The sequence below is a fragment of the Leishmania donovani genome, chromosome 36 (assembly GCF_000227135.1).
Source record: "Leishmania donovani BPK282A1 complete genome, chromosome 36".
In the NCBI taxonomy this organism is placed as follows: domain Eukaryota; phylum Euglenozoa; class Kinetoplastea; order Trypanosomatida; family Trypanosomatidae; genus Leishmania; species Leishmania donovani.
The window spans coordinates 911477-923907 of NC_018263.1; the positions used below are offsets into that span (position 1 = coordinate 911477).

A 12431-nucleotide genomic window follows, 5' to 3' on the forward strand; every position below is an offset into this window, starting at 1 on the left:
ATGAGCGTGGCACCAAAAGCGCCGATGCCAGCGATTTCATCGGTTGCCGCCGCGTCTGCTGCCCACAAAACTGCTCAGCAGGCCGTGGGCCCTCTCAAGGGCACTGTCGCCCTCAGGCGCCTCGTGGATATGCTTTTGTTTGTCGGGCCAAGCGGCTCTGGCAAGTCTACGGTGATTCGCCGGCTGCAGCGGGACTGGCCCACGCTATTTGAGTTCAGCGTGAGCCACACAACCCGTTGCCCGCGGCGCGGCGAGGTGCATGGGCAGCACTACTACTTTGTCACCATGGAAGAGTTCCAGCAGCTGGTCGACGCGGGTCACATGATTGAATACTCGCGGCTCTGCATGCCCGAAACGTCGTCGTCGACGCCTCCGCTGAGCAAGCCAGTCGGCAACCTCTACGGGACTAGCAAGAAAGCCCTGCACACGGTGCTCGCGCGCAATCGCGTCGTGCTAATGGACACTGATCTGCTCGGCGCCATCAACATTCGGCGTTACTGCTCTCGTGAGGTGGTGAGCACGAGGCCGGTGACCGTTTCGCAAGCGCAGCGCAGTATGGCGCAGCGCGACGATGACGCCGCTCCGGCCGCGCAGACCCTGCTAACCCTCTCCATGCCTCGGCATGCATCCGTCTCTCTGGAGAACGAGCACGCCGCGGACCCCACGACTGCGAATCCATCCAAGGATTCGATGTTGCCGTCGTCCCCTTTCTATGCCGCACCCGTGGTCACACGCACGCTGCGCTGCATGATCATTTTCATCGCGCCACCTAGCATGCAGGTGCTGGAGCAGCGGCTGCGGGAACGAAAGACCGAAACAGAAGCTTCGATCCAGCTGCGCATGAAGGTGAATCGGCAGTGGATGCAGTGGGCCAAGGAGAATCAGTCGTTCTTTGACCACTACATCGTGAACGACAACCTTGATCTCTGCTACGCCAAGGTGAGGGAGATTGTGCGGGCAGAGGTGCTCATGGTGGACAGCACTCTGTGAAGAGGGGGTTGGGGCCAATGAGCAGCGGAGAGGAGGGGAGGTGCGATGCGAATCGGCTGGTTTGGGGGTGGGGTAGTGACGTTGCACACATCGAGAGGAGAGAAACGAGGAGAGCCGCACCGGGACGAGGCGCGGTGTGGGTCTCTTTTTTGTTTTGCCTTTTGCTGCTTTCTTCGGTTTGTGCTGCGCTGTGCTCGAAACAGACAATGTTTTGTTCGCTTGGTGCTGCTGCTGCTGCTGCTGCTGTCGCTGTCGATGCTGGGACGTGGCCTACGAGCAAGGTTGAGCGCCGGTGTTGTTTTGGTTTGTTTTGATGTCTCCCCTTTCAGTTTTTTTTTTTGTGTTGCCCTTGTACGTGTATGCGCCTTTCCTCTACCTACTCACCTTGTATTGCTGTTCTGTGACTGTGTCTGACCGTGTTTGCGCCGCCCCCTCACCGTCCACATCAGTCCCCTTCTCATGTCTCTTGAGATAGCGAGGAATGCGACGTACGTTCTTGCCTCTCGCCTTTTTCTTCTGAGTTCTTGGCTTCTGTGCGTGTGTGGTGTTTTCTTGTTGTTTTCCGTGAACTTGAAGGCACGCTAGGCTTCTGCGTACATCGCACCAGCAACGGTGTTACGCGCACCCTCACTTTCTCCCTCCCGTCTCCCCCATTATGATGTCGATCTTGCAAGCAAACGCAGAAGAAGCGGGTGTTGCGGGCAGTGTGAACGCGTTGGTCTTGCGCATGGAAAACCGAGCTGTCGCTGAACTCGTCTTGTGTGTGTGCGTCCGTCTTTCAGCGTGCGTCTTAGCGCTCTCTACGTTTTCTTCTTTTTGTGGATGTCTGCACCTCATTTTTTCTGTGACGTCCAAGTGTGTTCGAGGCTTTTGCGTGAGCAGATGTGCCGAATCAGGAGGCAGCGAGAGTGGAGAGAAAATATTAAAAAAAAAAACACATGAGGGTTAGTTGAAACGACGTGACGGCGAATGGGCAGCTCGCCTGCGCTGTCGACGTGCGTCTTCAGGGTTCAAAGGCACATACCTGTGAGCCAGTGATTTCTCATCTGTCAAGCCGCGTTCTCCGATAACCGCGCCCCACCTACACAGTCGATTACTCCGGCGTTATGGCCCTGCGCTGCTTCTTGCTGGCTCTTCGGGCACTCGACCGCCTCCTCCCCCTACCCACCTCCTGCATCTATCGCCTCGTTGCCTGTATACCCGCCCAAACAAAAAAAAACGGGCGCATCGTCGCTCTCCATGCGCTTGCGCTCAGAGTCGATCGCTTTTATTGCTATATCTTTTTGTTTTCGCTTCTCTTTCTCGCCTTCCCCCCCCCCCACACACACACGCCGTTGTTTTCTTCACAATGGCGGAGGCGAAGGTGGTGAAGGACCTGGCGGAGGTGTGCGCGCGTGGTGAAGAGACCTATAGCGTATGGACAACTGCGAAAGCTCTCGTGCAACGCCGCTACCTTTCGGCCAAGGCGCAGGGCACATTCGAGGACTGCGGCAAACTGCTTGTTTCTCTGACGCAGGTGCTGCGGACGTACCTCCGCATCGATCTGGCACAGGAGCTGCTCCGTGACATGCTCTTCCAAGTAATGGAGCGCTTCTCTGCAAAGCAGGCGGCAGGCGCCACAGCGGCCATTGTAAAGGACGGCGGCGCGCCTCATTCCTCATTTGACCTAGCTGCCGCTAACTTTTTGCAGCATGTGTTCGACACACTCCTCTCCGCGACCACGCGCACCTACACGCTGATGGGACCCATGCCGCTCGTTGTAGAATGGAACAGGGATGCAGACAGTGGAGGCGTGGATGCCGTTGTGGCGCAGTCGAAGCACGCCGCGTCATGGGCCGAGGATGTAGTTCTCGAGTTTGCCGCTCGCGCGGCGGACTTTCTTTCACAGCGTCTCCAGAGCGCTGATGTATTGTCTCGTTGGGCACAGAATCTGTTTGTGTCGTACGAGCAGCTACTTGCTCTCCGTCTGGCACTCCCGTCATCGCCACCCTCCACGCCGCAAGACGGCAAAGCTGCCTCGACTGCTGCCCCCTCACCGTCGGTGCCCGTCCCGACGCTGGCTGCGCAGCTGCTTCGTATGAGCATCTTCAGTCGCGCCAGCAGAACTGGGAAAGAGTCTTCAGACAGCCCCAGCGCAGCAACGACACCATTGACCGCCGCCGTGCACTGGCTCACCCATTTCGCTCGTGAGCCGAACGCGGTCAATCACCTCTTCGCCCAGTACGTGTACTTTGACATTCTTGGCCGAGGCCAGCAGAGGAGCTCTACGACTAACACTGCACCGGGCAACAGTGGCGCCCCCGCGAAGATGCCGCTTGAGCGCGTGAATGCGGCACTGGAGGAGAGGTGCGCGCTGACTCGTCGGGAGGCGATCTATATGGCACGCGCTGCAGTGGAGGCGTACTGGCAAGCGTTTCCGCTTGTGCTGAAGCAGACCTCTTCGGCCAGCTCGCGGCAGCTGTCCAGCTGCGTGGAAGAGAGCGGCAAAGAGGACGCAAACGTCGACCCCCAATACGTGCACCTCTACCGTTGGACGTGGTTCCTCGACTCGCTCACGCTCACCTTCGCGTACAGCGGAAGCGCGAGTGCGGGTGCAAATGAGGACGCGGCGGCGCAGCAGCGGGAGAGGCAGAAGCACGTGTGCGCGCAGCTGCTGGAGACATACGCTGACGTTGCCGCTGAGCTCCCAGGGTTAAAGTGGAAAGAGTTGATTGCTGCCTACATTGGCCCATGAAAAAGGCGGTTTGGGCCTAGGGAAGGTGGCCTGCAAGAGATTGAGCGCAGCAGCAGTGGTTGATGCGACGCGGGGTCTTCAGCGTTGCGATTCGCTTCTCCGCCATCTGCCTCCTTTCGCGTTTATTCTGCTGTACTTCACCTGTAAGAGGGTGCCCTTCCACGAGCATCTGGTGCGCTTTTTTGTTTCATTTTCGAAACTGAGCCGCTGCTGCTCTCTGTGGGTGTTATCAGCCTCCTGCCTCTTTTTGTTTTGTTCATATTGTCCGCGACGTTTCCTTCGTGCGGGCATTCAAACACGTATTCTAACCCTTTCCTCTCGATGCGCAGGGGTGTGCGTTTCTTCACCTCTGCGCTTCCTACTTTGTAGCGTAACGTGGCGCGTTCCCTTTCTGTTGCCTTTCTTCTTCGTGTCCCTTTGCCATTTTTTTAGCGCCCGGCGGCATCACCTCTCCTCTGGTCCCGCGCACGCACACGCTCATCGCATGCAATGTGCTCACCTGCTTCGTCGCTGTTGCTATGAAGCAACATAATGGGGCTTTTCCTGTCACTCTTCTTACGTGTCGACTCCGCCCCTCACAAAGCACCATCCGCGAAACGCTCTGTGCCGAGGCGGCCCCCCCCCCCCTCCCACCCTTCCCTCTCCCACTCCCGACCGACTTACCTCGAGCGCGTCTTACGCCACCCCCACCCCTTTCGTTCTCCCTTTGGGGGTAGTGCAGACCTCGTTGGGCATGCGAGCACAACTGGCCTTTGCTCTCCTCCCTTCCTCCTTCTCTCTACGCACTTGAGCCGCGCTGCGGAAGCTAACAGCGCGCACCGGAGAACAATACGCTCACGTCACCTCCCGATCCTCCGACGCCCGCCTAGGGCGCTTCCACTTTCGCGCGGCGTACGTGTGTGCATATATATATATATGTGTGTGTGTGTACGTGCACGAGGTTTCTCCAGAAGACCCCTAATTGACATCTGTGCATCTCATTCCCGACAACGTGCACACGGAGAGTGCAGTGGGATTCGCTCGTAGGCAATCCAGCACACTGACTCTCTCACCCATCGCGTGTGTCTTCACCGGCGCCCGCGATGCAAACGATTGGAGGCCGCGTGCCGGATGTGGCGCCGTTATCTGAGATGGGAAGCAGCGGAAATGGCCTCGGCACCGAGCTGGGTGCAACAGTCGCTTCGCCCCACCGCGGCAGCAGCGCCAGCGCCGCTTCCACAGCCGCAAATGCGCAGCAGAAGCTTGTGCAGGAGTTGCAGGCGATTCGCGAAAGACGTAACTGGCTCATCCACCTACTTTACGTCCGACAGGAGTACAGCAACTGCTTGCAGGTAATCGAGGCACAGCTTCGCGAGACGGGGGGCACGTGCGAGTACGCCCTGTACGTGAAGGGGTTACTAAAACGTCTGGAGGGCTCTCTCTCCGAGTCGTTGGAGCTGCTGCAGACCGCCGTGATTATCAGCCCAGAGAACGCGGCGACCCGCACACAGCTCGGGCGTGCGCTGCACCTCCTTGGCCGCCACGAGGAGGCCATTCAAGCATTTCAGGAGGCAGCGAGCATTCGCGTCGTGAAGGGCCTCGGCGCGGACTGGGAGATCGAGTACTACATCGGTCTCTGCCACCTGCACCGACGCCACTACCGTCGCGCCATGGATGCCTTTCTGCAGTCCATCACAATTCAACGCCACGACTGCGCTTACTTGCAGCTGGGGAAAGCGGCACTGCTGGCGCATGACTACGCGACTGCGCTTCAGGTGTACGAGGAGGCCGTGACGCTGTCGCCGACAAATCCCGACCTGCTTGCGGTGCTGGGCCACCTCTACCTTCAGCAAGGCAACCCCTGCGCTGCCTTCGACTACTTGGGCCGCTGTCTGACCATCTGCCCCACCCACATCGATGCCCTTGTCGCCGCCTCGAGCATCATCCAAGACAGCGGCGACTACGACGTGGCACTGAGCAAGTACCGGATCGTGGTGGCGCAGCAGCCGGACTCGTCACAGGTGTGGAACAACATAGGCGCCTGCTTTATTGGCAAGAAAATGACGTACGCAGCCGTCGCGTGTCTGCGCAAATCCGTCTTCCTCTGCCCGCTTGATTGGATCGGCCACTACAACCTGGGCGTCGCGTTTCTAATGATCGGCCGCTACTGCTCTGCTCTGCAGTGCCTGAACGCGGCTGTGCACCTGCATGCTGACCACGCACCGGCCTTTATGCTGCTCGGTATCTGTCTGGGTGAGATGAAAGATCTGCCGAATGCGTGTCGCGCCTACGAGCACGCCCTCGCGATGCAGGACGACTTCCTTGTGTATCTGAACTATGCGGTGACGTTGTACAAGGGCCGCTCCGTGCAAGAAGCGTATACAAAGTTCCGCGTCTTCCGCAGCGTATGGGACCAGCTTACACCCGAGCAGCGCCGCGAGCAGTCCTCGCTCATTCCTGGAGTCATCCGACAGTTGGAGGACTTGCTGGAGCCGCCCCCGGAGCCGCCGATGTCCACCTCCGACCCTGTGCCGGAGGAAAGCGCTGCGGCTGCGTTGGCCACGGCACCGAATCCCGAGTCGCTGCCGTAGGAGCAGTCGAAGGCGTGGAGAAGAAGTGCCGTACGCGGTTGTGCAGCGGCGCATGCCCATTTTTTCTTGCGTTTGGGGGAGAGAGGAAGATAGTCTTTTATGGATGAGATGGCAAGGTTTGGATCCTCATGCATGCAGCACAGTCCGGGGTGTCGCCCAGGATGCGCCCACCCCTTTTTCTGCTGTTGCCTCTCAGAGTTTGTTTGTTTTTGCGCTTGCTTCCACTCGGTCTTCCCCACCCCCGCTCTCTCGCTGTTATGCCGATGGGCTGCAAAGGGCGAGCAGCACCATCGTTGCTGCCCAACGCGTCTTTCTTGTTTTTCCTCTGCGGATCGGTTCTTGCTTTCCATTTCGCGGTCGTAGCCGAGGTGAAGGAATATGCGCGTTCAAAAAGACAAAAATAAAAGAGAGAGTACACTTCCTCATACTGTGGTGCCCTTTATGCAACTGTATGGTGGTGAGAGAAGTGTGTGTGTGTGGGGGAGGGCGGAAGGAGTGTATCTGCTTCCCCCATGTTTCTCTCCTTTCTCCTTGGCGTGCGGCTCATGTGTCTTCTGCTGCCCACGCCGCGCAGCCTTCACTCTTAATGTCACCGCCCCTTTCCGCTGACGACCACTCCCTTCTTCCCTTCGAATATCCCACCTCGCACACATTGTGCATCACGCGCGCGCTCTCTCTCCAGCACACACACACACACACGTGCCCCCTTCTTTCAAGCACACGTATCATGTGCACCCGCTCCCTTCATCTACGCGGGGCGTGAAAAAGGAAAGCGGTGCCGAATGAATTGTCCTAGAAACAGAGGGAAGTAAAGCTGAAGATAAAGATACATACATATGGGTATATGTATGTATAGATGTGTGTGTGTGTGTGAGCAAGGGGGCGCCTGTATTACTCTTGCTGCTCTGCATATCTCTTCTCTCATGACAAGAAACACCTCTGCATAGTATTCGAGACCAGTGCCCTCACTCTGTGTGGGGAAGCCAAGCAGCCCCCCTCCCCTTCTCCTTCTTCTATCCTCTAATAATGCAGAACCAGCTCTGGTGGCTACAGGGTCGTGCACCTACCTACGTGGGGAGAAGTTCCGATCGATGTATCACTGCTGATGTCGGTGGTCAGGTCGTACATTGAAGTTGCGTCGGGGCGAGCTGCTACATTCAATACGTCGGTGTCGCCCATGTGATGGGCAGCGTGCCAGCGTGACTCGAGCGTATTCCAAACCCGGGCCTTTCAGTGCCAGCTGGTGCGGGGAGCCTGCGCCACTCCTGGAGATGCACCAGGTGGCGACCGGCTTACAGGGAACGGCCGCGAGGCGAGACATGCAAGGAGGGCGAGTGGGTAGCGTTTGAGGCGCAGGCCGTGCTCAGATGACTGAGTCGGCGCGTTGCTGGAGTGCGTGTGTCTAGCGCTGCTTCGCAGCACGCGATATGGGGGCCTGTGGCAGCCCGGCGTGCAGCGAAGCACATCTCATGTGGCAGGAGGGGCGCGCTGAGCAACGACAAAGTGCATCGCTTTACTCCTCCTTCCCTCCCCCTCCCCTCTCTTTCTCCATTACTACTTGAAACGCCCACTTCACATCCACGCACCTTCGCCCGCCATCCACCGCCGTCTGCGGCTTCATCATTTTTGTGTGTGCTGTGCGTGTTCTGTGGCCCCTTTCTTTCTTCACAATCCCAGTGGCTTCACTATTTTCAGCCTCTCTCTCTCTCTTTTCACCACCTCCGCTGTCTCTGGAAACTCGTTGTCACAGGCACACGCATATCACCACTACAATCGCGTCTCCCATTGCCCCAGCCCCACCCCTTTCTTCTCGCCCTCCTCTGCTATCCAGCAAACACCAGAGACAGGAAAGGTGCCTGTTCGCCCCCCCCCTTCCCACAGCCACGCAAGAAGGCCCCTCCCCTACAAAAAAAAATAATAAGGCGAGGCATCAACGGAAGAGAGCGAGGCGCACATATATTTGTGCTTATGTGTGTGTCCTTCTCCCCTCTCCCCTTCATATCATCTTCCTTTCGCAGTGGCGGTGTTTTGTTTTCCTTGTATGTCTTTTTTTTACAATATATTACATCCTTTGTGTTGGTTACATCCATTGTATTCTCAGTGCCTTCGCCGCCCACCGCCGCCGCCGCTGCTGCCCTACTCCCTCCCATTCATTTTCCGCCTCCCTCTGGGCACTTTGTGTTTCTCCTCTTTTGTTTGTGCTCGCTGTGTGCCCTCTATCGCTCTTCCATTGGACCCGTTGTGTGCGCGTGTGCTTCTTTCTGCTTTCTCGCTTAGCCCTTCTTCGCTTTCTTTTGTGCTCCCTTCTCCCTCTTCCCCTCTCGCCCTCTCCCTCTCCCTCTCCCTCCCCCCCCCCGTGACTTGCACCATTCTTTTTTGCTGCTGCTGTTGCTGTTTCTTTGTTTTTGGTCTCCTTCCCTTTCCTCTTGAATTCGCTTCTCTCTTCCAAGTCCCTGTCACTCTGTGTGTGCGTGTGCTACGTTCTTGTACCCGTTTTTCGAACCCTCGTGCCTTGCCTTTTTGTGTATCCTTTTAGGTGCCGACTTCACTCTCTACCGCCCATCCCCTTCTTCCTGTTCCGCTTCTTTCTCCCAGGCAGACCCTGTGTGTATCAAAAATGAGGATGCCGTCAGTCTTTACTGCGCCATCGACGTACATGGCCGACCTCGAAGTCGGCGCGGCGACTTCATACCACGCGCACTCCGAAGCCGCCACGGCAGGTGAGAGCGATACGTGCAAGCCGGCTGCCACCACCGCATCAACACGGCCGCCTTTGGCGCCGCACGCTGCGGACGCGGATGCACACAATGCAGTGGAGCTGTCGATCAGCAGCACTGCTGTAGCGCCGGCTTATCAGCTACGCGGCGAGCTCGGCCGTGGCCAGTACGGCTGCGTCTACTTGGTGGAAGAGTGTGTGCGGCACCATCTGCTCGCTGTGAAAGCTACGTACGACCCGATTCAAGTCGCTGCGGTGCGTGAACGGCAGAGGCGCCAGGAGCGGCAACAGCAGAAGCCGTCCAAGGGCTCTGGTGGCTGTGCTCGAGAGGCAGCGTTCTCGCCGTACGCGCAACACGAAGAGGGCCACGCTGTGGTACCGTTTCCACCCCTACTGCCGCACTTCAGCAACGAGGTTATGTGTCTGCGGGAGTGCCACTCGCCCTTCATTGTCCGCCTTGAGGGGGCCGATAAAGGTGAGAACGGCGAGGATCTGCTGCTCATGGAATACGTCGACTGCGGAGATCTTCGCCGAGAGATTCGGCGACGGTGCGCCGCGGGCACGCCCTTTACCGAGACAGAAGCCGTCTTTGTGTTCCTGCAGCTCTGTATGGCTGTCGATCACTTGCATCAGCTGAACATCTTGCATCACGACTTGAAGCCAGAGAACGTCATGCTCAGTAGCACCGGCATCATCAAGCTCGGGGACTTTGGTTTTGCAAAGAAGTACAGGGAGCCGGTATCCCAGCGTGTCGCATCGACGGGGTGTGGCACTCCGTACTACCTCAGCCCTGAGGCACTCCGTGGCGACCGGTACTCTCTCAAGAGCGAGATGTGGGCACTCGGTGTCATCCTCTACGAACTCCTGGCACTCACCGGCCCCTTTGCTGCTGCGACGCGCGCGGAGCTGCGAGCCAAAGTTCACAGCTCCGACTACGCCAAGCTGCCGGCAACCTACTCAAATGAGCTGCGGTCGGTGTGCTATCAACTACTGACCCTCGACCCCGACCAGCGCCCCTCGACGCGCGACCTGTTCCAGGACAACGAATACCTGCGCGAAAAGCTCAACGCGCTACGCCGCATCTCCGAGTGCTCCGTGAATATGAGCACGGAGGAGAAAGGCTCCATGTTTCATTCGATTAGTGCTGCACTGCGCCGCAAGCCGCCAAGCGCGAAAGGACCCGCCACCGCCTCGTTTAACCTTGGATGGGGTGGCAGCTGCAAAATTAGCTCTCATGGTCATGGCAGCGCGCGACCTGAAGCAGCACCGAAGCCTCGAGTGGAAAGACCGGTAGAGATGACGCCAGTTGCGCGGACCCGCAGTGTATGCTAACGAACAAAAAGGTGAGAACAACGCGCACGGTCTTTGCAGGACGCGATGGACTCCTCCTAAGCCTTCCTCCCCCCCCCTCTACGTGCCCGAACTTGTAGTGCGCGTGTGCCTCCACGTGTGCCTCTTCCCTTTAGCTGACTTGCATCGTCCCGTGGGCGCGCGCCCCTCTCTCTCACTCGCGCGCTCCGTCCAACCATACTTTATTTTGTGATGGTCGTCGTTTGTTTTTCTTGCTTGCTTTGTTTTTTGTAGGACTCTTTCACCTGGGGCTCCTTTCTATTCCTAAGGCAGGGTGCGCTCATCCGATCTTTGCTCTCCGCCATCGCGTGCCCAGGACATATTTCGCTCTATCCCCCTTCCATGTCGTCTGCTATAGTGGATTGCGTCACTTGGATGCACTACTTGTCTCTTTCCCTCTTGCTTTCTTCCCTCCACCCGCGCCCCTCTTATCCCCTTTACCTTGTTGCCCTTGCCGCCTCAGCTGCCATTAATTCTGCTACTTCCTTGCTATATGTCTACTACACGTGGTCTCTTGGCGACTAGCACCATCAGCCAGCGTCTCCCCCTCCCTCCCTCACTCAGCCCTCTCCGCTTTTCCTTATCTCCCCAGCTGGGGGTCTGAGTGGTGCACGGTGGTACACACATGCCGAGAGAGATGGAGGAACCCTGGAACCTTCCTCCTTTTTCTTCCCTCCCAACCCGAGCCACCTGCCACATATTCTGGCTCTTCTTTGCGGTTCTTTTACGCCCGTGCCCGTGTACACGTATATTTGTTGATTTGCTCGTGGTAGAGTGGAACACCGAAGAGGATATAGATATCTGTATATGTGTATGCGAGTATATATATATATATGTGTATTTGCGCTAGTGTACGCTCGTTTTATTTTTCTGTGCTTCTGCTTCGATATCGAGAGCTGCTTTGATCGATATCTCTCAACACCTAAAAATATATATGTACATGTGTGCATATGCGTGTATGTGTGCTCTGAGGTGCACCTCCAGGCCAGTGTTTTGTTTGTGTTTGTCTCAGCTCTCTCCTGATTTATTTTGTTTTTTGGGGGAGAGGAAGGTGGCTTCTATCTCTCCCTTTCATTTTTTTTTGCGTCCTTGTTGCCTTGGAAGGATGGTGGGTGGCACCCACAACAGAACAAAACGGGAAAGGAGCGTTGACTTGGTGCACCTTGTGACTGTTCTTCGTCCTGTCTGATTCCGGAATCCGCACGCAAACGCAGTCTCTGTCTCTGTCGCTTTCCCTATTGAAAGCCCTACCATGATCCCAAGCACCAACACATGTATGTTTGCCTCCCTTCCACACACGCACACACGCTTCTTTCATATTCCCCCACCCCTCTCCTTCCCCCTTTTCGTATGTGTGCTCGTTTTTTTTTTGAGGGGGTTGTCGTTTCACGTGCAACAATGAGCGCCACTTTTGTGTGCTATCTATCACCCTTTTTTTTGCTGTTGCATTTCTCTTCACATATCCCTGCGCGCCTTCACGTTATATGTGTGTGCATGCGTTACGCTCCCCTTACTGTTTTTAATCACACTTGTGTAACGCGTTCATGTGTGGTAATGCTTTATATCGCTGCATGGATTTTTTGTGCGCTCTGTTGTTGTCCGTTAGCTTCCTCTACTTTACCTCCCTCTCCCTCTCTTTCCCTCCCCCTTCTTTCCTTTCTCCCTATTCTACCTCTTCCTGGCATCCCCCACGTTGTTTCTATGTTGTGTATTTTCACGGTTTCTGCGTGCCATCTTTCTCGCTTTCCTTCCTCTGTTCTTTTTTATTATTATTCTACCTCCAGCCTTTGTGCTGTTTTAAAGGTGAGCATGTGTGTGATCGTGTATCGTGCCTGCTTTTCTTCCTCCTCACCCACTCCCCTATCTGTACTGCTATCCCCCCTCCCTCCCTGATTTTCTTGTTGTGGCTCTCTTCTGTAAACTTTTGTGTTGGGTGCGTGACCCTCATCTCCGTCTAATTGTTTTTTTTAGCTGCACGCGTGTTGCCTTACTCTTGCCATGTTTGTCTTGTGTTTTTCTTTCGGTTTCTTCTACACCCTGCCCTAACCTATTCTGCCCCCCCCCCTGCACG

General features: G+C 56.6%; 4 protein-coding genes across 4 annotated transcripts; all 4 read left to right on the plus strand.

The window, feature by feature from the left end:
- On the plus strand, window positions 1-990 carry LDBPK_362390 (guanylate kinase-like protein; the record flags this gene model as incomplete). The annotated part of the gene is made up of 1 exon (XM_003865306.1): window positions 1-990. The coding sequence occupies one exon, from the start codon at window positions 1-3 to the stop codon at window positions 988-990; it is 990 nt and encodes a 329-aa protein (XP_003865354.1).
- A 1348-nt stretch (window positions 991-2338) lies between these two features.
- Window positions 2339-3724, plus strand: LDBPK_362400 (hypothetical protein, unknown function; the record flags this gene model as incomplete). The annotated part of the gene is made up of 1 exon (XM_003865307.1): window positions 2339-3724. One exon carries the CDS (start codon window positions 2339-2341, stop codon window positions 3722-3724), a length of 1386 nt encoding a protein of 461 aa, XP_003865355.1.
- Window positions 3725-4806: 1082 nt separating this feature from the next.
- LDBPK_362410 (hypothetical protein, conserved) lies at window positions 4807-6294 on the plus strand (the record flags this gene model as incomplete). The annotated part of the gene is made up of 1 exon (XM_003865308.1): window positions 4807-6294. One exon carries the CDS (start codon window positions 4807-4809, stop codon window positions 6292-6294), a length of 1488 nt encoding a protein of 495 aa, XP_003865356.1.
- Window positions 6295-8911: 2617 nt separating this feature from the next.
- Window positions 8912-10342, plus strand: LDBPK_362420 (protein kinase, putative; the record flags this gene model as incomplete). Its single annotated transcript, XM_003865309.1, has 1 exon — window positions 8912-10342. The coding sequence occupies one exon, from the start codon at window positions 8912-8914 to the stop codon at window positions 10340-10342; it is 1431 nt and encodes a 476-aa protein (XP_003865357.1).
- Between the last annotated feature and the right edge of the window lie 2089 nt (window positions 10343-12431).